Here is a 21,361-nt window from a genome sequence, read left to right as displayed (position 1 = left end):
GTGGTGGTGGTGGCCGTGGGGAGGGGCTACCATAGTTGAGAGAGAGAGGTTTAATAAAAGGGGTATTACTGTTAAAATTATACAATATGACATATATGTGGGATGCCTATTAAATTTGTCATATGAATGAAATATGGTATTCTATTTGAAATTTCCCATTGAGAAATAGGGTTTATCCTTTAAAATTATCATTGGATACTTATGTCAATTTATGCTAAATTATATTTATAAATAATTAATTAATTAGTTATAAAAAATGAGAAAAAAAATAATGTGCCAAAAAAACACCCTTTTAAGATTTGTTTAAAATTATGCTTCTTTAAGTCTTTTATTTTAAAAATATAGTTTTTATATATAGTATTAAGTATATTCAAAATATACTAAATATTTACTGTCTATACTACATATGCTAATTACTATAAAAATATTCCATATTCTTTTTCTTTACAAACTATAAGAATGACTTATGTTTTTGTTTTAAAAAAATCATACCAATGTAATTTTTTTTAAAACTTGGAATGTCAATATTTGGAATCTATTCCTATCAAAGAGTCATCATTCCTCACAATATGCGTTTGCCTCTTTGGGTTTGGAACTTTGTCGGTGGTGCTATCTTACTATTATTTTTATTATTTTACAAAAGTACTTTATCACATAGTATTGTCATGCATGATAGCATGATGTTTAGGTTTATTTATAAATTACTCTATTTCGTAAAAATACTAATAATCCTTAATCCTTTGTTTTTTAATTTGTGGATACATAACATGACATATTCTTCTTCTTAATTAAGAAGGTTATGGAAGCTTAATCTTTTTTCAACACACTTTTGATTGATCTAGAAAGAGAACAAAAGGGTCTTTAGTTTCTTAATTTTTAAATAAATATTTGAATAGACAATAATAGACCAAAGATATTTGTTTGACTATTATTATTATTCTTCATATGGTGCGTAGACTGTAGCCAGAAAATACGGTAATGTATGATGCAATCTTTTTAAGTAGTCAAAAAATTGTTGATATGTTCATATGATTTAGTCATCATAATAAGGAATATTTTTGGGTACACAAAAAACAATGTACATTTTTTTTTCTTTCAACATGGTTATGATTTCACATTAAAATTTAATTTAATTCAATTAATTCTACTTTATGTGGACAAAAGATAAAAAAAAAGTTACCATATATGTACGCATATATATATATATACATACAAGTTGTGCAAAGCTTCTACTTTTAAATTAATAATAGTAATAACTTCCACATGAAATGCTCACCTCACCACCCTTTTGTTTTTATTATTTTAATTGAATTGTCAACTGTAACTATCTAATCTTATTAATTGTCTCACCTATTTTTTCTTCTTCTTTTTTACCCCCAACTCAAGTTAATAATTAGTAACCGATTATCCTAATGATAAAATAAATAAATAAACATTTTAATGAGTGTGACACATGCATACTTCCAAAAGAAAAATGTGAAAAGACCATAACTTTATCACTTGGTCATCTATTGATGTGGATCAACTCGAACTTCCTAAATTAATAATTTGGAAATTTCTAATATAAGTTGCCCAAGTGGATGTCGAAGGCTGCTAACGCGTTTATTATTACCAAGAACACACTTGAAACATATATATAAATATATAAAATATAGAACACACTTGCAACATATATAAATATATAATATACTAGGTAGTAAATATTATTAATTTTAATAAAAATAAGTTATATATAAATATTTATTTCAATAAATTTTATTTATACAATATCTAAATACAATATTGACATAAATATATATTTAAAAATAAATTAATAATAAAAATAAAATAATAACAGAAAAATTCATAATCTAAACAGTAATATATATGCATAAACTAATTTTAGTTTATAATATATTTCGCAATATCATTAGGTGAATTTGATAAAAAAAATAGATTCAACCACTTAATAAAAAATAAATTATTAAACAGATTTATAAGATAAAAAAATAATATGTATGCTTTTATTATTTTTAAATAAATATGATTTATTTAAATTATTATAAAATATCTTAAAAATATCATATTTTATTTAATTAATTAATTTTTGTTTAAGTTTATGTTTGTTCTAATTTTTTAATTTGGCAGTGACAACAAGGCATTATATATTATATGTTTAATACAATATTAATATTATACGTGAATTTTAAATTTAAGTTTGTCACTATTTGATAGTAGATTATATTATATATTTAATATGATATTATTCTAATACGTGAAGTTTAAGTTTAATTAAATTTTATTTAAGTTATAAAACATATGATTTTATTATTTTTAAATAATTATCATTGTAAAATATCTAAAAAAAATATCTTATTTTAATTTATTTAATTTTATCTAAGTTTAAGTCACGTTTACAATCTATCGTTAAATATAAGAATATTCTGTTAAATATAAGAATATTCCGTTAAAGTTAATGGAAAAAAATGAAAAACCGTTAAAACCAATAATTTCCGTTATCTACACACTTTTTATATAGAAGAGATATACATATTTTGGTGAAATTAATCTTACTTTCCTATATTTGTAGATGAAATTCAAACGCGTCTTTACTTTGATACTCAAATATTTGTTTTGTCCCATTATGATACTAGGATTAAGCATTGTGCAATGCACATTTGTTTAATTTTATTTTAAAAAATTATTAAATATATTTTAAAAATTTGTATGATTGTCATATAAATTTTAAATAAATAAATAAATAATATTATATATATCTATTCTATATAATAAGTGTGTAGATAACAGAAATTTTTGGTTTTAACGGTTTTTTATTTTTTTAATATTAACTTTAACGGAATATTCTTATATTTAACAGAGTATTCTTATATTTAACAGTAGTTTGTAAACACTTAAATTTAAATAAAATAAAATAATTAATTAAAAAAATTAAAATAAGATATTTTTGAGATATTTTACAATGATAATTATTTAAAAATAATAAATAATTAAGCAAATTAAAATAAGATATTTTTTTTATATTTTTTACAATGATAATTATTTAAAAATAATAAATAATTAAACAAATTAAAATAAAATATTTTTTAGATATTTTACAATGATAATTATTTAAAAATAATAAAATCATACGTTTTATAACTTAAATAAAATTTAATTAAACTTAAAGTCACTTATTAGAATAATATCATATTAAACATATAATATATTCTACTGTGAATTAGAAACAAATTTTTTTTTTTTAAACTAGCAAAAAACTTAAATTTAAAATTCAGGTATAATATTTAATATTATATTAAACATATAATATATAATATCTTGTTCCCAAATTTAAAAACTAGAACAAACATATACTTAAACAAAAATAAACAAATAAATTATTTAATTAAAATAAAATATTTATTTGAAATTTATATAACATTAATATAAATTTAATAAAAATAATTAATAAATTTTATAACTAAAACGTGCATAATGCATGTTGTTTATATCTAGTATATATAAAAGAATGACATAAATATATTAAAAGAAAAATTAAACATACACATTGTTTATGGCTTTTTTTAATATATGATAACATTTTAGATCATAAACTACATTATTTAATGTATAAAAACATTCATGATATTACTCAAATCACACATTTATAATTGGAGAATAAATTTGTTTATTCTTGATAAGAGATTAACGTTATTCTAATTTCTTATGTAGTTACATAGTCATATTATTTGTACACACACGACACCAATATATAAAGTATTTATAATGTTTGTTGTTATTTAATATGAATATATATATATATATATATTTAGTTAAGTAATTCACATCATGTAATAAAAAAACATGTTTTTTTTTTATAAATATAAATAATAAAATTTTAATAAAAATTAAGATTATGTATTATATATTATTATAATAATGTATTTTATAGTATTTGAATTTATATTAATATAATTATTAAATATTTAGTCTTGTATTAAATAATATTATAGCAATGATATTTTATAATATTTAAATTTATATTAATATAATTGATAAATATTTATTTTCAATAAATGTTAAATGTACTAGATATAAGCAAATAGATATTTGTTTAGTTTTATTTATAAAATTTATTAATTATTTTTATTAAATTTGTATTATTGACATATAAATTTCAAGTAAATAAACAATATTACATATAAATGACATAAACTTATTAAATGAAGAATTAAACTAAAACATTGTTTATGATTTTAAAAAAAAAAATATATATATATATAATGTGATAACTTTTTTTTTAACATAAATGATAATATTTTTAATAAAAATTAAGGTTATGAATTATATATTATTTTAATGACATTTTATAATATTTAAATTTATATTAATAAAATTATTATATATGTAGTCTTATATTAAATATTATTATAATAATTATATTTTATAATATTTGAATTTATATTAATATAATTAATAAATATCTATTTTTAATTAGTTTTAAAGGTGTATTTCGTTAAAGTTAGCAAAATAAATCATTAAAATCAAAAATTTCCGTTATCTACACACTTTTTATATAGACGAGATATTCCGTTAAATATTTGTAATATTCTGTTAAATTTAACAAAAAAACCGTTAAAACAAAAAATTTCCGTTATCTACACACTTTTTATATAGACTAGGTGCAAGCAATGTACATTGCACATTTGCTTAGTTTTATTTAAAAAATTTATTAAATTTTTATGATTGTCATATAAATTTTAAATAAATAAATAATATTACAGATATATATTTAAAAGAATGACATAAACATATTAAAATAAAAATTAAACCTAAACATTGTTTATGGATTTTTTTTTTGAAATAGGATAACATTTTAGATCATAAACTACACTATTTAATGTATAAAACATTCATGATATTATTCAAATCACACATTTATGATTGGAGAAGAAACTTGTTTATTATTGATAGAAGATAAATATTATTCTAATTTTTTATGTTGTTACACAATCATATTATTTGTGCACACATGACACCTATATATAATGTACTAGATACAAGCAACATGCAATACACATTTGCTTAGTTTTATTTATAGAATTTACTAATTATTGTTATTTATTAGTTTTATTTATATAATTATTATTTATAGAAGATAGATATTATTCTAATTTTTTATGTTGGTACACAATCATATTATTTGTACACTAATGATACCTATATAGAATGTACTAGATACAAGCAACGTGCAATAAACGTTTGTTTAGTTTTATTTATAGAATTTATTAATTATTTTTATTTATATAATTAGTAAAAATATAGGATTATATATTATCATAATAATATTTTAAAATATTTTAATTTATATTAATATATTAATTAAATATGTAGTCTTTTTTTAACAAATCAAATATGTAGTTCTATAATAAATATTATTATAATAATAATATTTTATAATATTTGAATTTATATTAATATAATTAGTAAATATCTATTCTTAATTAGTGTTAAATGTATATTCCGTTAAATATTTAGAATATTTTGTTAAAGTTAACAAAAAATGGTTAAAACCAAGAATTTCCGTTTTCTACATATTTTTTATATAAAGAGATTTTAATGTTTGTTGTTATTTAATATAAATTTATATATTTAGTTAAGTTACATCAAGTAATAAAAAAAACATATTTTCTTTATAAATATAAATGATAAATTTTTTAATAAAAATTAAGATTATGTATTATATATTATTATAATAATGATATTTTATAATATTTAGTTTATATTAATATAATTATTAAATATCTATTTTTATTAATTTTTAAAAATATATTCCGTTATATATTTGTAATATTTCGTTAAAATTAACAAAAAAAAAAAAAACGGTTAATAAAAAACTCTCTTATCTAGACACTTTTTAGATACTTTTTATATTTTGATGATATTTTGGCTTTGTATCAACAAAGAAAATTCTTCATTGTACTATTATCATGGTCCATGATCTTACAATATTTTTATTTTGGCAATTTATCTATCAAATTTTGTTATTATAAAATGTAATATAAAAGTGAAAAATTAAATAGAAGTGAGAATATTAATATATTATAAAAATATAATTTTGAGATAAAATTTTATCATTCTTATATTAATTAAGAGAGCTTTTAACAATAGTAATTTGAAAAAATCACTTTTAATTTTTTAGAATTTTTCTTTCTTTCAATTTTCCCCTACTCTTTTCACTAACAACATTTTTTCTTGTTAAAATCGACGATCCAAACAAAAACTTTTATAGTATACTAGATAATCAATTACAATAAGTTCACTGTGCTAGTCTTTATTAATTAAACTATTTTGTCCGAAAACATAACTCAATATTATTTCTTATTCTATCTTTCGAAAGTGTGTAATACTAAATATTTATAATTTACAATGTTTAAAAGAAGATTAGGATACTAGGAATAATAATAATAATAATTTGTTAATTAATTAATTAATTAAGAGTGTAATTTGTGTAGTCCCCGCCATTTGACACGTTTCTGTTGTTTACCGGTTTTATCCCAAAATTCACATTTGGGTTTTGTTTGTTTGCGCCAATTGGAATCATCTCCTTCTTCTCTTCTCCTTCTTTACCAAAATTACTAAACACCTTCACTGTTAAAAATCCACTTTTTAATTTCTTTATATTTTAATACCAAATATAAAGTTTTCATTTTTATTTTTAAATCATTTTTCTTGGGGTCAAAGCAGGAAGAGAGAGAGAGAGAGAGAGAGAGAGAGAGGTTTGTTGTTGTTGGTGGTAGTAGTGGTAGTGGTGGTGGTGTGCTATAAGGCGTGTGCGTGTGTGCGTGTACAGTAGTGTAAACGTAGCCGAAGACAAAGCCGGCTATTTTGTTTGGTTTTTTCATCTCTGTTTTACTGCCATTTTTTCATTATAATTTTATTTGGTGTTTGGGAAGTTGGGTTCGTTTGCTTTGTCTTCTACATAGAGGGAAAAGAAGAAAAGGAGAGAGATGCGCAGGAATTTGGATACGCATCTGATTGGACTGTAGTAATATTTGGATTGGATTGGATTGTATCATCGTTTTGATTGAGTTTTCGATATTATTGTTTGGAGTTGAAGAAAAAGAAACGATTTTTATCTTGAAGGGGTTTATTTATTTGATTTGGGGAAATGGGTTGTTTTTCTTGTTTCGATTCGAAAGAGGAGGAGACCCTCAATCCAGACAAACACAGTGATGATCAAAAGCAAGCTCAATCAACGCTTACCTCTAATCTTGCAAGTTTGCCTTCTGGTTAGTCTTTCTTTATGTTCATATATCCATGTGTATTTACTTTATAAAGATGAATAATAATCCCTTTTCGTTTTGACTTTCTGGTGATTATCAGATTTTGTTGCTTGATCTGATCTGGGTTTTTCCTTTATGTTGATGATACTCGATTCTTACTTTGTTCGATTGCTATACCTGATTGATTGTTTTAAAGGTTTTGAGTTTTAGATTTTGAGGTGATGTTTGGTAGACCCCACTAGATTTTGACATCGTTCTGATTAAAAAAAAAGTGTAACTTGAAGCCTCATGGTAATTTAGGTTGCTTGATGTTCATAGCTTTAGTTTGTCAGGACTGTTAAATTTGTTAGTCCTATTGCTTCGGAAGCTCTAAAAAGTCAAAGTTAATTGTACTATTTTGTTATGTGACTGGGGATTGTATCTTGATTGAATTTCCTATTTGGAGAATGCAAGGGGGGTTTTCCTCTCTTGCATCTGATCAAATTCGAGTTCTCATTTTGATCTTGAGAGTTTAATTTGGAGTGTCATACTAACACTTATGGATCTGTACTTTGTTGTAACGGTGGTTTCTGCAGGAGTTGATAGACTCAGATCAAGGAGCAATGGAGCGTCTAAAAGAGAATTTCCAGTGCCCAAGGATGGGGCTGGGGTTCCTATCGCCGCACAAACATTCACCTTTCGCGAGCTGGCTGCTGCAACAAGGAATTTCAGGCCTGAGTGCTTCTTAGGGGAAGGGGGATTTGGACGTGTATACAAAGGGCGGCTTGAAAGCACTGGTCAGGTAAATTCCTTCATTATTGCTTATGAAATTCCAATCAAATACAACTTTTGAAGTCACTGAACAGTCAATAGTATTATCGTTTTAGGTTAGTTTGAGATATAAAGTTGCAAGATCAAGTAGTCAATTAACGGGTATATAATTTTAGTGGATGATAGAGTGAGACTTATCATTGACATAATGACTATTGCTGTTTAACCCTTCCCCTTGAGGGGTTGCAACGTTTGTAGAATTCTAGTTACCTATCTATAGTTACTGATAATTAGACTGAGATTTAAAAGTTTGACTATCATAACGGGATTCTAGTAACACTTTATTTTTTCCCTCAAATAAAAATAGATTAAATGCTTTAACTGTTTCTAAAGAAGGAAATGAATCTATGCCGGTGTCATAATTTCAATATATTATGGGTGTTTGCATTTTTTGTGGGCTGAGGGTTTAAGAACACTAGAGAATCATTGATCGAGTTTATTCTTCTGAAAGCTAATTAGCTCTGTAAGTCGTTTTGGGAAGTACTTTTGTATCTTTTTACAATCTTAAGTCACATAATGGTAAAATATACTTTTAGCTGTTTGAGTGGGAAATCTGGCCACCCCCACCCACAACACACACAAGGAGTTTCTATTGAAAAGAAAATCTCCAAAGTTTCAATTATGTTGAAATGAAATAGTTGGATGATAACGATACTAGATTGTTCCATTGTTGCTTCTAATTATTTTGAAAATTGTCTGTTTTTGGTATATGGAGTCTTGGATGGCCTGTAGTGTAGTAATGATAAAGACATGACTGAGAAGATTTGAAGTGTTTAAATTTATGTTTGTCCTTTACAGGTTGTGGCTGTTAAACAATTGGACAGAAATGGTCTTCAGGGCAACAGAGAATTTTTGGTTGAAGTGCTAATGCTCAGCCTTCTACATCACCCTAATTTAGTGAATTTAATTGGGTACTGTGCTGATGGGGACCAACGGCTTCTTGTATATGAGTTTATGCCCTTTGGATCATTAGAAGATCACCTACATGGTAAAAGTTTGTTACACTTTTTCTGTTTCACTTTGTTAGAAATATATCATTTATCAGTCTCTTTCATTGATAGTGATGTTTAGTAAGATCTCAAACTGATTATTATATTTGGACTGATATTGCCCGAGGAAAATCAAATTTGACATTTATGGTGAAAGAAGGCAAGCTTAATTTCTTAATGGATAGATTCTTGAAGTTTGCTGTAGGCAGTCCTGCATGTGTTTTTCCGGTCTAACCCCTGTTAGCATAAGATAATTGGGTTACCAACAAGCCTTGACAACTGTGGTCTGGAGACAAAATAGTTGAGAAGCACTTTGTTCTTCTGATGCTTTTAGTTTGAGAGGAGGATTGGTTTTGGCCCAGGTGAAGTAGCTTTCACCATAAATGTTGGAAAGACAAATGGCTGTTATACTCACTTAAATCATTTTAAAAGGAAGAGGTTTTGTCTGTTCACTTGCCATTGCCAGGGTGGTTTTTTATATTCTTATATAATCATTTGTGGGTAAAACATTATACGTACATGCTGTTATTATTATAGGGTAACATGTCAGCAATAATTGTCTGACTTGCATTCATGTGTGTGATCAGTAGCCATTTAAAATAATAACTATAATAGTCTGACTTGTTCTGCAGATCTTACACCTGATAAGGAGCCACTAGATTGGAATACAAGGATGAAAATTGCTGCTGGTGCAGCAAGAGGATTGGAATATCTGCATGACAAAGCAAATCCACCAGTCATTTATAGAGATTTTAAATCATCCAACATATTGTTGGACGAAGGATTCCACCCAAAGCTTTCTGATTTTGGACTAGCAAAGCTAGGCCCTACTGGAGACAAGTCACATGTGTCAACCAGGGTTATGGGCACTTATGGTTACTGTGCTCCAGAATATGCAATGACAGGACAGTTGACAGTGAAGTCTGACGTTTACAGTTTCGGGGTAGTGTTTTTAGAGCTAATTACTGGACGTAAAGCCATTGATAGTACTCGACCCCATGGTGAGCAGAACCTTGTCACATGGGTAAGTCCATATGTTTTGAACTAGATTTGACTGGTAAATGTCTTCTAGTTTTGCAGCCTTGTGTGATTATGAAATAACAGAGTTATGGTGGTTTGTTATTCTACACAGGCACGGCCGTTGTTCAATGATCGTAGGAAATTTTCGAAACTGGCTGATCCACAGCTGCAGGGTCGGTATCCAATGAGGGGACTCTACCAGGCTCTAGCTGTGGCATCAATGTGCATCCAAGAACAGGCTGCAACCCGTCCTCTCATTGGAGATGTAGTTACTGCTCTTTCTTATCTAGCCAACCAAGCATATGACCCTAGCACAGCTTCAGGCCATAGAGGCTTTGGAGACAAGGAAGACAGAAGAAACAGAGATGGTGGAAGGATACTAAAGAACGAAGAAGGGGGAGGTTCTGGACGAAGATGGGATTTAGATGGGTCTGAGAAGGAGGATTCTCCCAGAGAAACTGCAAGATTAATGGTCAACAAGGATTTAGATAGAGAACGAGCTGTTGCTGAGGCGAAGATGTGGGGCGAGAATTGGCGAGAAAAAAGAAGACAGAGTGCACAAGGGAGCTTTGATGGCGCAAATTCATAGTGCTGTAGTGCTTACAGTGTGAGTGCCGCTTCTTCTTCCTTGGACTCCTTTCCTACTCAACCAATTGAAAGTGCAGACATTTCAGAAAATCTGTGCTTTCTTTGAACTGTTGTATTCTACATGCTCAGGCTGCTTCAAAATATAAGCATGATTGGAGGGGCTCATTGTAAGCGACTTGGTGCCAACATGGTTTCTAATTTTAACATTTTTTTACTTCAAAATTATCATTTCATTTCCATCAAAATCATCAAGTAGGAGGAGAAAAAGAATAAAAAAAGCATATATAGTGGAGAGTGAGAGTGTACATTATGTTGGAGTAGAGAGCAACAAAGACGTATTTAAAATTTTGAGAGTGAAGGAACACGTCTGGTCACTTTGTTGGAGCGTTTTGCATCATACAACGGCTCTGTTCTGTTCTGTATACTTTGTAGTGTCTTCTTCAAAAACTAGTAATGGACATGTTATCTCTGTTTATTTACCATGTATGTTTCATATCAACTTCTTCTTAAGTTAACTTAATATTATTCCAATGAATACTTAATATTTTCAAAAGGTTGCATTTTTATTCCTAATTTTTTTTTCGGCGGTAAATATATTCAATATTTTCAAGATGTTATACTTAAAAAAAATTTGGCGGTAAATATACTCTATATTTTATATCTATATTTTTATTATTTTGAGAAATAATAAGAAAGTAAAAGAAAAATATAGAGATTTAACTCTATTTTAAATTTTACATTATTTTCACTTATTCTTTCTCAAAATAATAAAAAAATTATTTAAAATTTAAAATTAATCAAAATAATTAAAACTTATACTTTTCCTTCCCTTTTAAAAAAATTATATTTTAAATTGATGGAAAAATATTTTTTTAATTATTCTAAATCATATTTTATTAATTTTAATAAAACATTTATTAATTTTTAATCTAAAATAGTTATTTTGAGGAATAATGAGAATGAGAAAGAGAAAATAATTTAAAATTTAAAAAATAATTAAAAATCTATACTTTTTGTGATACCCAGATTTCGAGCTTTGAGAATTGTGATCTCGAAAGCTGGATTCGTCAGGTGTGAGCTCGCAATGACTAGAATACGTGTTCGCAATTTAGGCGCTGAATCTTCATAGTTGGTGGCAACCTCGAAGATGGGTGACCTCGAAGTCCTTATAAGCTCAAAAGACAGGCATCAGAAGGCGTCCATACTTGGGTGGCCTCGGATCAAGAGTTCCGAGCCTGACATGAGTGTGAGCTCGAAACAGTGTGGTCTTGGAGAGAATAATGTAACTCGAAAGTTGCTCAGAAACCTAGACAGACATGATGCAGATGGTGCTGGTTGCTGATTTCGAACAGCCTAGTGAGCCATTTGAAGAGACGCGGTCTACATTTATTATTGTAACTTCCCTATAATAAAGGGATATTTATTAGTCAGTTATACGCCTCCTGGTCTTCAGGGGACGTTTCCTTGTATATAGGAGTTACAGGCTTTTAAAGCCATAAAATTTATTAATGTAAGGGATAACTTCCCAGAAACGTGTGAGATAGTATTCTGAGACTTCCTCTATAAATAGAGAAGTCCTGTGCCTTTGCAAATGACCGAAATTTTGTGATCTTGGGAGAAACTATGGAGAATTCATCTCTGAAAAATTTCCAGAAATTTCCTAAGTTCTAATAACAAAGACTCGTGGACTAGACAGAGTTAACTGCTGAACCACATAAAAAATTCTCCTTGTTTTATTGTACTTTTCTGGCCATAATTCTTTACTGTTTACATGCTCTACATTTTAAGTTACGAAAAACGACGTCAATACTTTTCTAACTTTTTTTTATTATTTCTCAAAATAATAAAAAAAGGTATAAAAAAATGCAAGATTTTAAAATTATTGAGTGTATTTAATGCAAATTTTTTTTTTGAATATAAAAGCCCTACATTTTGAAGACGATGAGTATAAAATATGATTAAGGTTTATATATATAAAAGGTTTTGGTGACGTGCCTATGACATATCCCACCTGTTTTTATTTTACCGTTACATAATAACAATTTTTTTTTTCCATTTAGAATATAATTAGGGTTAATGTAATATTTCTTAATGTTTTATAATTCTTTTTTCATAAGCATATAAAGATAAAAAAATATATTATAATTTCATATAATAAATGGCATAATAAAATTATACAAGACATGTTATCTAATAGAATTAGATATTCACAAAGTATATTAATTATTACGTGATTTAAAAAAAAATCTTTCCAAAATATAAATAATAAATAAACTACATTTATTAGTAATATTTCAAAAATATTAAATCAATGTACAATAAGTAATAAATTTTATACTCATAAAAAAATAATAAACAAAAATCAATACCACCTGTGACAAAAAAATTTACAAATATTGTAAAAAAAAAATAAAGGGAATTTTTAAAAAATATGGCTTTTATACCATCAATGTATAAAAATATGTGAGTTATACTTTTCTTAATTTGTATGGGAAATTTATTAAAGAAAAAGTTAAAGTATGGGAAATACAATTAGTAGCTAACTAAAATATGGAAATGCCACATTTTTTTATTATAGTTATATTTTCTTTGATTTTGAATGTAATTTTTTTTTTCCATCATTTTTTTATTATTATTATTTTTTTCCTTACTTGTTTTTTCTTCAATTTTTTCCTTTTTCTTTTTTTTTTCTACCAATTTTTTCCTTTATCTTTTTTTCTTTCAATTTTTTTTCATTTTTATTCATTTATCTATTTTTTTGCTTCATTTTTGTATTTATTATTTTCTCATTCTATTTTTTTTTCTTTTTTCACACATATGAGCTTTTTTTTCTTCTTCCATTTTTTTCTACCAATTTTTTCATTCATATTTTTTTTTCTTTTCATTTTTCCATTATTTTTTTTCTTCTTCTTTTCATTCTTATTTATTCATCTATTTTTTTATGCATAATTTCTTTTGTTTTTTTTTTCATATTTTTTTCTTCATTTTTGTACTTATTATTTTCTCATTCTATTTCTTTTTTTTTTTCATTTTTTTTCACACATATATTTTAACATTACTTAATTATTCTACTATTTTTTTATTTATTATTGTAATTTTTTTTATAGTTTTTTCCACTATATGTAAAAAAAATTCAAATCAAATTTTTCAGCATTTTCTTTTTACTGTAACACTTATAGGAATACCAAAATTTGGAAAGAAAATTAATAATAATATGAAAACGTGAATGGGTAACTGGTTACCTTCACATTCTTTGTGTGTATATTTCTGAGGGTAACTGGTTACTTTCATGTTCTGGTGTGTGTATATTTATGGTTTTTTTATAGTAACTAGTTACTTATGTTACTAAAATCATAGTTACTTATTCTTTTTTTAATGAAGTGTTTTTCCATTTTTTTCCTTCAAATTTGATGTTTCTTTTCATATTTAATATGAGTAATTCGTCACCCCTCTTAGGTAACTGGTTACCTCTCTTATGGCAGAAAATTACTCATCTCAGGATAACTGGTTACCCTTCCTGGTGCATGTTATTTAATCTAGGTCTAGGATTTTTTTTTAAGATCAATCAAATAACTGGTTACCCTACCCAGGATTTGAAAAAAAAACATACAATCTTAAAAAAAACATGTTTATAATAAATAAATAATAATTTTAAAAACAATTCATATTACAAAAAAAAAAAAAAAAAAAAAAAATTGCAAAACAACCAAAGAAAAATTTAATATAAAATTAATAATATAAAATAATATAAAAAAATAAATAACCTAAAAAAATAATAATCAAATTGCAAACATACCCTTCCAAACTTGATTAAGAGTAAAACTATGGCATAAACCAACTTTTATACAAAAATATGAGAAAATAAACCCATAAAAGTAAAAATTCTTAAAAAAAGCCATAGATTAACGTATTTTTGAAAAAAAGTTATATTTTTGCACACTCTATTAAAAATTCCATATAAAATATAATTTCCTCGAATAATAATGGGTTGTGTTGGGTAAAAGCCCAATAAAAGTAAATGAATAAAAATAAATAAAAGAAAGAAAATTGAACCAAACTAATCTGACAAGAGCACATTGTCCTCTGTTCTTATCTATCTTTCTTATATAATAGAAATATATATATATATATATTTATATGAAAATTCTAGGCATGCCTTTTGTAAGTTTTAGGTTTTAGTACATGAAGAAATTATAATTTAATTTTTTTTATATGACAGTATACATTATAGTTATAATAGACATCCCATGCCAATTTTTCGGAAATTTCGTATAATTTATCGTACTAAAAAAGATTTCAAAATAATTTGTTTCACGCATGTATAAAACAAGCTTAAAAACAACATGTTTTTATTTTTTCGGTATATGGATAGATTACAATTCAAATTTTTTTATATGACGGTGGACAATGTAGTTATTTAAAATCCTCACAAAATTTTTAAGAAATTCTAAATAATTTACAATGGTGAAATAAGAATATGTTGTTTTGAAGCTTGTTTTATCTATGTGCGAAACAAGTTATTTTGAAGCTTGTTTTTGGTATTGTAAATTATTCAGAAATTTTTAAAAAATGGTGGAAGGTCCTAAATAACTATAATGTACGCCGTCATATAAAAAAATTGGATTATAATATTTTCAAACGCCAAAAGAAGAGATGCCCCTACCGGAGCAAAAAGCACGTCCAAGAGTATTCGTTACATATTTTACTAAAATTCACTATAGCTAGATGTAGTAGGAACATCGTGAAGTACTAAAAATTATAAACGCATAATCTCTTCTAAATAAAAAGTGTGTAGATAACATAAATTCTTAGTTTTAATGAGTTTTTATTTTTTTCTGTTAACTTTAATGGAATATTCTTATATTTAATATAATATTTTTATATTTAACGGTAAATTGTAAACATGATTTAAACTTAAATAAAATTAAATAAATAAATAATTAAACAAATTAAAATAAGATATTTTTGAGATATTTTACAATGATAATTATTTAAAAATAAAATAATCATATATTTTATAACTTAAATAAAATTTAATTAAAATTAAACTTAATATTATATTAAACATATAATATATTTTTTTTTGTCACTGCCATATTAAAAAACTAGAACAAACATAAACTTAAACAAAAATTAATTAATTAAAATATGATATTTTAAAGATATTTTATGATAATTTAAATAATTAAGTCATATTTATTTAAAAATAATAAATACATACATATCATTTTTTTATCTTATAAATTTATGTGATAGTTTGTTTTTTATCAAGTGATTGAAACTTTTTTTCTTTATCAAATTCACCAAAAGACATTGTGAGATACGTTGGAAACTAAAATTAATTTATGCATGTATAGTATATACTATTGTATACAATATGACTTTTTCTATTATTATTTTATTTCTATTATTAATTTATTTTTAAATATTATTATATTTTATATATATGTCATGTAGCCATGTAAATATATATATTTATGTCAACATTATGTTTAGATGTCATATATGTAGAGATTATTTAAAAATAATTAAATTATATTTATTTAAAAATAATAAAGACATACATATCATTTTTTTTATCTTATAAGTTTATGTGATAGTTTGTTTTTTATCAAGTGATTAGAATTTTTTTTCTTTATCAAATTCACCAAAAGACATTGTGAGATACGTTGGAAACTAAAATTAATTTATGCATTTATAGTATATATTATTGTATACGATATGACTTTTTCTATTCTTATTTTATTTCTATTATTAATTTCTTTTTAAATATTATTATATTTTATATATATGTCATGTAGTCATGTAAATATATATATTTATGTCAACATTATGTTTATATGTCATATATGTAAAAATTATTGATATAAATATTTATATATACTGTAAAATTATAATTTATTCTATTATATATATATATATTTAAAAAAAAAAAAAAAACCAATTTTTATTAAAATTATAGACAATATTTATAACTTTGAAATTAAGCAAACGTACATTGGACTGCACGTATATAAATGAGAGACAAAGAAATAAAGTAAAACTTTATTTTAAATTATGATTAAAATGTAGAAAAGAAAAAGAAAAAAAACATTAATGCCCCACCTATATTATGCTTGGTCCGCCACTATTATACCATTTCCCCCTCAAATATCGGTCCAAATAAAGCTACACTTAAATCAAGCCTAGTACAAGATCCTTATAACAGCGAGTGATATTTGCTTGCTGTCTTTGGAACGAGAATATGAAACACAATTTTCTATGTGGTTTAATAATTTTTTTGGTAGAGTTTATGTTTTTGTGACTCCATTTTGTTTTATTTTTGGAGTAATGTTAAAATCTTTAAATACTTGAGTAGAGATTCACTCCTCTAAAATAAAGCATATTAAGTAAAGCCCCTATCTCAAACATCCGATTAAGGACTCGATCTCTAGACAAATGGATAGTAGAAAACTAATACAGACATCCCAATCATTACACCACTACTTACTTCGTTAAAGTTACTAATGACTATATAAGCAACTTCAAAGCATAATATTAATATGTATGTAGCATTGTATCATTTGTCTTAGAATTTCCTTGTTATGTTGTTCTAATATGGGTTGGTTTAGTTCAATCAAACAAGGATCGAAATGATCTTCAAAGTGGAGTGGCTTGAATTGGAATTGTTTATTAAAAAATGCATACTTTAGTTGTGGCCGTACGTGGTACGTGGTACGTGGAAAAGCCTAGCTAGGTAGCCGAGCCAGCAAGAATCTTTATCTAGAGCATTAGATAGATATTTATAACAATTATACAGTAGAAATATCCTTAAGGAAAGACATATAACTGATAATTGGCTCATTCGTGAGTGCTTTTAAAAGTTGAAATGAACGACCTGTAATGGTGCCACGCGGCAGATGAGTTGGACACTATACAGTGAGTACGTGGCAGTGACAAAGGCCTGTCCATCCACCTGAACCACAGGCACAACCACCTCTAGCTGCCAATATTTATATAATATCTTTAATTTGAGGGAAAATTACAATACGAGTTTCTTACGCAATTGTTCTCATCAAATTAATTAATATTTGATGATTATTGCCTTTCATTCAAATTCCATCCAAATATTTATTTGCTTTGTATTCTTCTGTACTCTGCCTTACAGTTCTTCCTATTTTAAGCTAAAGAGTACAGAGACTTTTCCCCGCAGTTCTTTAGAAAGAATCACAAAAAAAAGTGTATGACTTTTCTCTACAGTTTTTTTAAATAAAACCACAAAAAAAATACACTTTTTTACTTTCCTCTGCGGTTTTTGCTACAGAACCGCGGAAAAAAGTACTGTGAAAAACAAACCTGAGACCCTATTCCCCTCATTTTTCATTTGAGACACCAGAGAAAGATTAGAGAACGGTTTGATGTATATAATCAATATAAATACATATATCTTTGTCTTTATATTTAATGTGCGCATGCATTATTTTTGTCCTTTGAAAATCATATTTCATGTTGTAACAAGTGATTTAATGGTTACAGGGTGTTCGAAAATGACAACAAAAAAGACAATTAATTCGATATCACTTCATTTTTTATAGGATAAATTATATTTTTGCCCCCCGAAATATAACCACACTATATGATCGTGCCCTCCGAATGATTCGCGATGTTAAAAATTCCTCCGAACTATACACGTTATTGAAATATGAGACTTCTGTTAGATTTCGTCTTAGGTGGCTAACAGATTGATAATGTGACATTTTGTTTGTTGATGTGGCACTGCTATGTGTAATATAATTAACAATTTTGCTCCCTGAACTTTGACCGCTACCAAATAATACCCATTTGATTAAATTATTTTTCTTTTAAAAAATAATAATTAAATCCTTAAAAAATTAAAAATTTAATTAATAACAAATAACTCTTTTTTTAGTTTTACTTTTTCTTTTATCTGACAATATAAAATAAATCTATTTTAGAATGAAAATTTAAAATAAATACTAAAATAAAGAAAAAAAATATTTAATTAAAGATGATAACGAATGACGAATGACTTAAATAAAAAAAAAATTTAATTTAACAGGAGGAGGATGAAGGGGAACAAACTTTGTTTTAAGATTTATTTTTAATTATTATTTTAAGATATATTTATTTTATATTGTAAAAGTAAAAAAAATGTTATTTGTTATTAATAAGGTTTTATTGAGTATTTAATTTTTTTAATTAGTTTAAAACTTTTAATATGGTTTATTTTCTTAATCTTTTAAAATGATTTGTTTTTTTAATTTTTAAGGATATAAATATTATTTTTAAGGAAAAAAATGAGGTTTTCTTAAAAGATAAATAAATTAGTTTCAATAAAAATGGCACAATTTGTTAGTGGTCAAAATTTGGGGGACACAATTACTAATTATTTTATACACATGGTAGTGTTACATCAACAGTCAAAATATCACATCATCAATTTGTTAGATACCTAAGACAAAATCTAACAGAAGTCTCATATTTCGTAAATGTGCATAGGCAGAATTTTTAACACCGTGAATCATTTAGGGCACAATCATATAATAGTTGGGGGCAAAAGTGCTATTTTTTTTTTATATAAACAAAAGTACACTTTCGTATAATTAACAACATTACATGCAGAGTAAACAAAAATAGTTATTAAAAGGAAAACGTATTACATAGAGCTTATTACAAAGGTCCTTATAATGAACTACTCTTACATAGATATGCTGCTGCTGCAGCTGATGATGATGTTGACAAAATATGGATTTAACTATATATAGGGAAATATTAGTTAAACTGCATTCTCTTGCTTCTGGTCTTGGTGGTGGTGATGATGATGATCAGTAGTAGTGGTAATACTCTTTTGGTCATCATGTTCCTTAGTGTTTGAATCATGATCATTATTAATTTTAACAATATTAACAGTCACTTGGTCACCAGTATCAGCATCCACAGGATGAACTTCGCAAGTGGCTAACGAGCTTAAGATTACAATGCTCTTAAGGTTTTGATCATGAGCCTTCTTCTCCTCATCAACCATAACATTTTTGTGGTTTCTGTAGATTCCATACAATAACATCTGCACGAGGCCCAATATGAAGCCCACTACGTTTGGAATCTGCATGATATATATCATATGTATATATTAGTACCTTTCGTTGGGATATTTAATTACTATACAAAAAAAAATAATAAAAAAAATCCACGAGTAGGTATGAATATTGATAGTATACATATAATATTGATGAATGGTCTAGATTGTACCCTTCTTGATAAGGCATAAAAAACATGTCCTACGGAAGTAATTAATTAACTTACAGCAATGCATATGTCCTTGAGTAACACACCATAACCGAACCACATTACAGCACTCAACGTTAGGAAAAATGACAAGTTAAATGGCATAAACTCCACACTTCTTGTTCGAATAACTTGTGCCTGTAAATGACAATTATGTTAGAATAATCGGTGAATATATATATATATATTTATATCATTGTCATTATACTCACCACAATGCTTAAAGGTGCTGCAAAAACACAAACGGAAATGGCGACACAAATCCAACCGAGAACTTGGGCTTGGTAAGGATGTTTTACAGCGAATTGGGTAAGAAGAAAGATCAAAGAGAACATGGCTATGTTCATGAAACCAAATAGCTTGATGGTTAAGTTTCTAGCATGGGTTGGTGCGTAGATGATGTAGATGGTGATGTAGATCATCTCTATCACACAACCGAATGAGTTGATGGTGATGAGAAGCATAGCATCCTTTTTCACTAATGCGTAGTACAACCATACCATCGAGCTAAACAGTGCTACCAGATAAGGCAGTGAATGGAAGCCTTCGGTTGATTTCTTTCTGTACACTCGATAAAATGTTGTTCTGAGAAATAAATTTAATCAATAACCAACTTTAGTTATAACTAATTAATTATCTCAATATATATATATGTACATAAAAAAAGGATGGAGATGTGAAAATATAATACTTACAAAGGGGCTAAGTACACGAGGAAGGAAATAATGTTACCTGCACGTCATATATCAAAGAAAGAAAAGTAATTATTGGTTAATCAATTATCAATTAAACTAGTCCTAAAAAAGTAGTAATGACAAGAAATGAGTTATGAATGAGTAGATTTAATTTATTAATATATATTTATATGTCATCAGAAGCTAGCTTGGGGGCCTCCTTATTACGCTACCATAAATATATTTCCCTTTAAAAGTAATGTAGCTAAACAATAAGAAGAAGAGAAGAAGACATTCAGCTGAATATGTAGGGCAAATACAATAATAAATAGAAGTGCCATAACTGATGGGGAGGAGAAGAATATGACAGTAACAAAAGTGTGGACCAACACACACACACACACACGCATGTATATATTTATATATGTAAAAGAGAAAGCACAAAAAGTGTCAAGATGACACATGTATATAGAGTTAGCCATGCCCTCTCTCGAAGAGTATAATACTAGTGATCATGTATCATCTCAGTACTACGTACTAAGCGGTCATGATCCAAAAACTTGGCTATGATGAATATATTTTTCAAAGAAGGAAAAAGAGAAGATAAACCAATGATGTTAGTATAAGTAGCGATCATAAAGTATGATATATATACCTAAGATCCCAAAAGTAAATGCCCAAGGATGGTGAACGTTGAAGATGGCCATATCTTGATATTACAAAAAAGAAAACA

The 21,361-nt window shown here is 26.2% G+C and overlaps 2 protein-coding genes across 2 annotated transcripts; one reads left to right on the top strand and one right to left on the bottom strand.

The window, feature by feature from the left end:
* Positions 1-6,712: 6,712 nt before the first annotated feature.
* LOC133822428 (serine/threonine-protein kinase PBS1) lies at positions 6,713-11,151 on the top strand. The gene is made up of 5 exons (XM_062254763.1): positions 6,713-7,268; positions 7,838-8,043; positions 8,871-9,060; positions 9,694-10,085; positions 10,194-11,151. The coding sequence occupies exons 1-5, from the start codon at positions 7,148-7,150 to the stop codon at positions 10,668-10,670; spliced, it is 1,386 nt and encodes a 461-aa protein (XP_062110747.1). The 5' UTR covers positions 6,713-7,147; the 3' UTR covers positions 10,671-11,151.
* Positions 11,152-19,210: 8,059 nt separating this feature from the next.
* LOC133822427 (bidirectional sugar transporter N3-like) lies at positions 19,211-21,361 on the bottom strand (the record flags this gene model as incomplete). Its single annotated transcript, XM_062254762.1, is given in 5 exon segments — positions 19,211-19,772; positions 19,973-20,092; positions 20,167-20,539; positions 20,650-20,686; positions 21,284-21,361. Coding segments are annotated over 5 exon segments (909 nt in total). The 3' UTR covers positions 19,211-19,445.

This window comes from Humulus lupulus, chromosome 3 (assembly GCF_963169125.1).
Source record: "Humulus lupulus chromosome 3, drHumLupu1.1, whole genome shotgun sequence".
NCBI lineage: Eukaryota > Viridiplantae > Streptophyta > Magnoliopsida > Rosales > Cannabaceae > Humulus > Humulus lupulus.
The sequence above is the reverse complement of the archived record's forward strand: the minus strand, read 5'-3'. Positions and strand labels throughout refer to the sequence as shown.

Bases quoted from the DNA above. Each gene is read 5' to 3' on its own strand.
- LOC133822428 (XM_062254763.1), top strand. From the start codon at position 7,148: ATGGGTTGTTTTTCTTGTTTCGATTCGAAAGAGGAGGAGACCCTCAAT. The intron at 7,269-7,837 runs GTTAGTCTTTCT...TGGTTTCTGCAG, and splicing joins TCTTGCAAGTTTGCCTTCTG to GAGTTGATAGACTCAGATCA. The intron at 10,086-10,193 runs GTAAGTCCATAT...TATTCTACACAG, and splicing joins AGCAGAACCTTGTCACATGG to GCACGGCCGTTGTTCAATGA.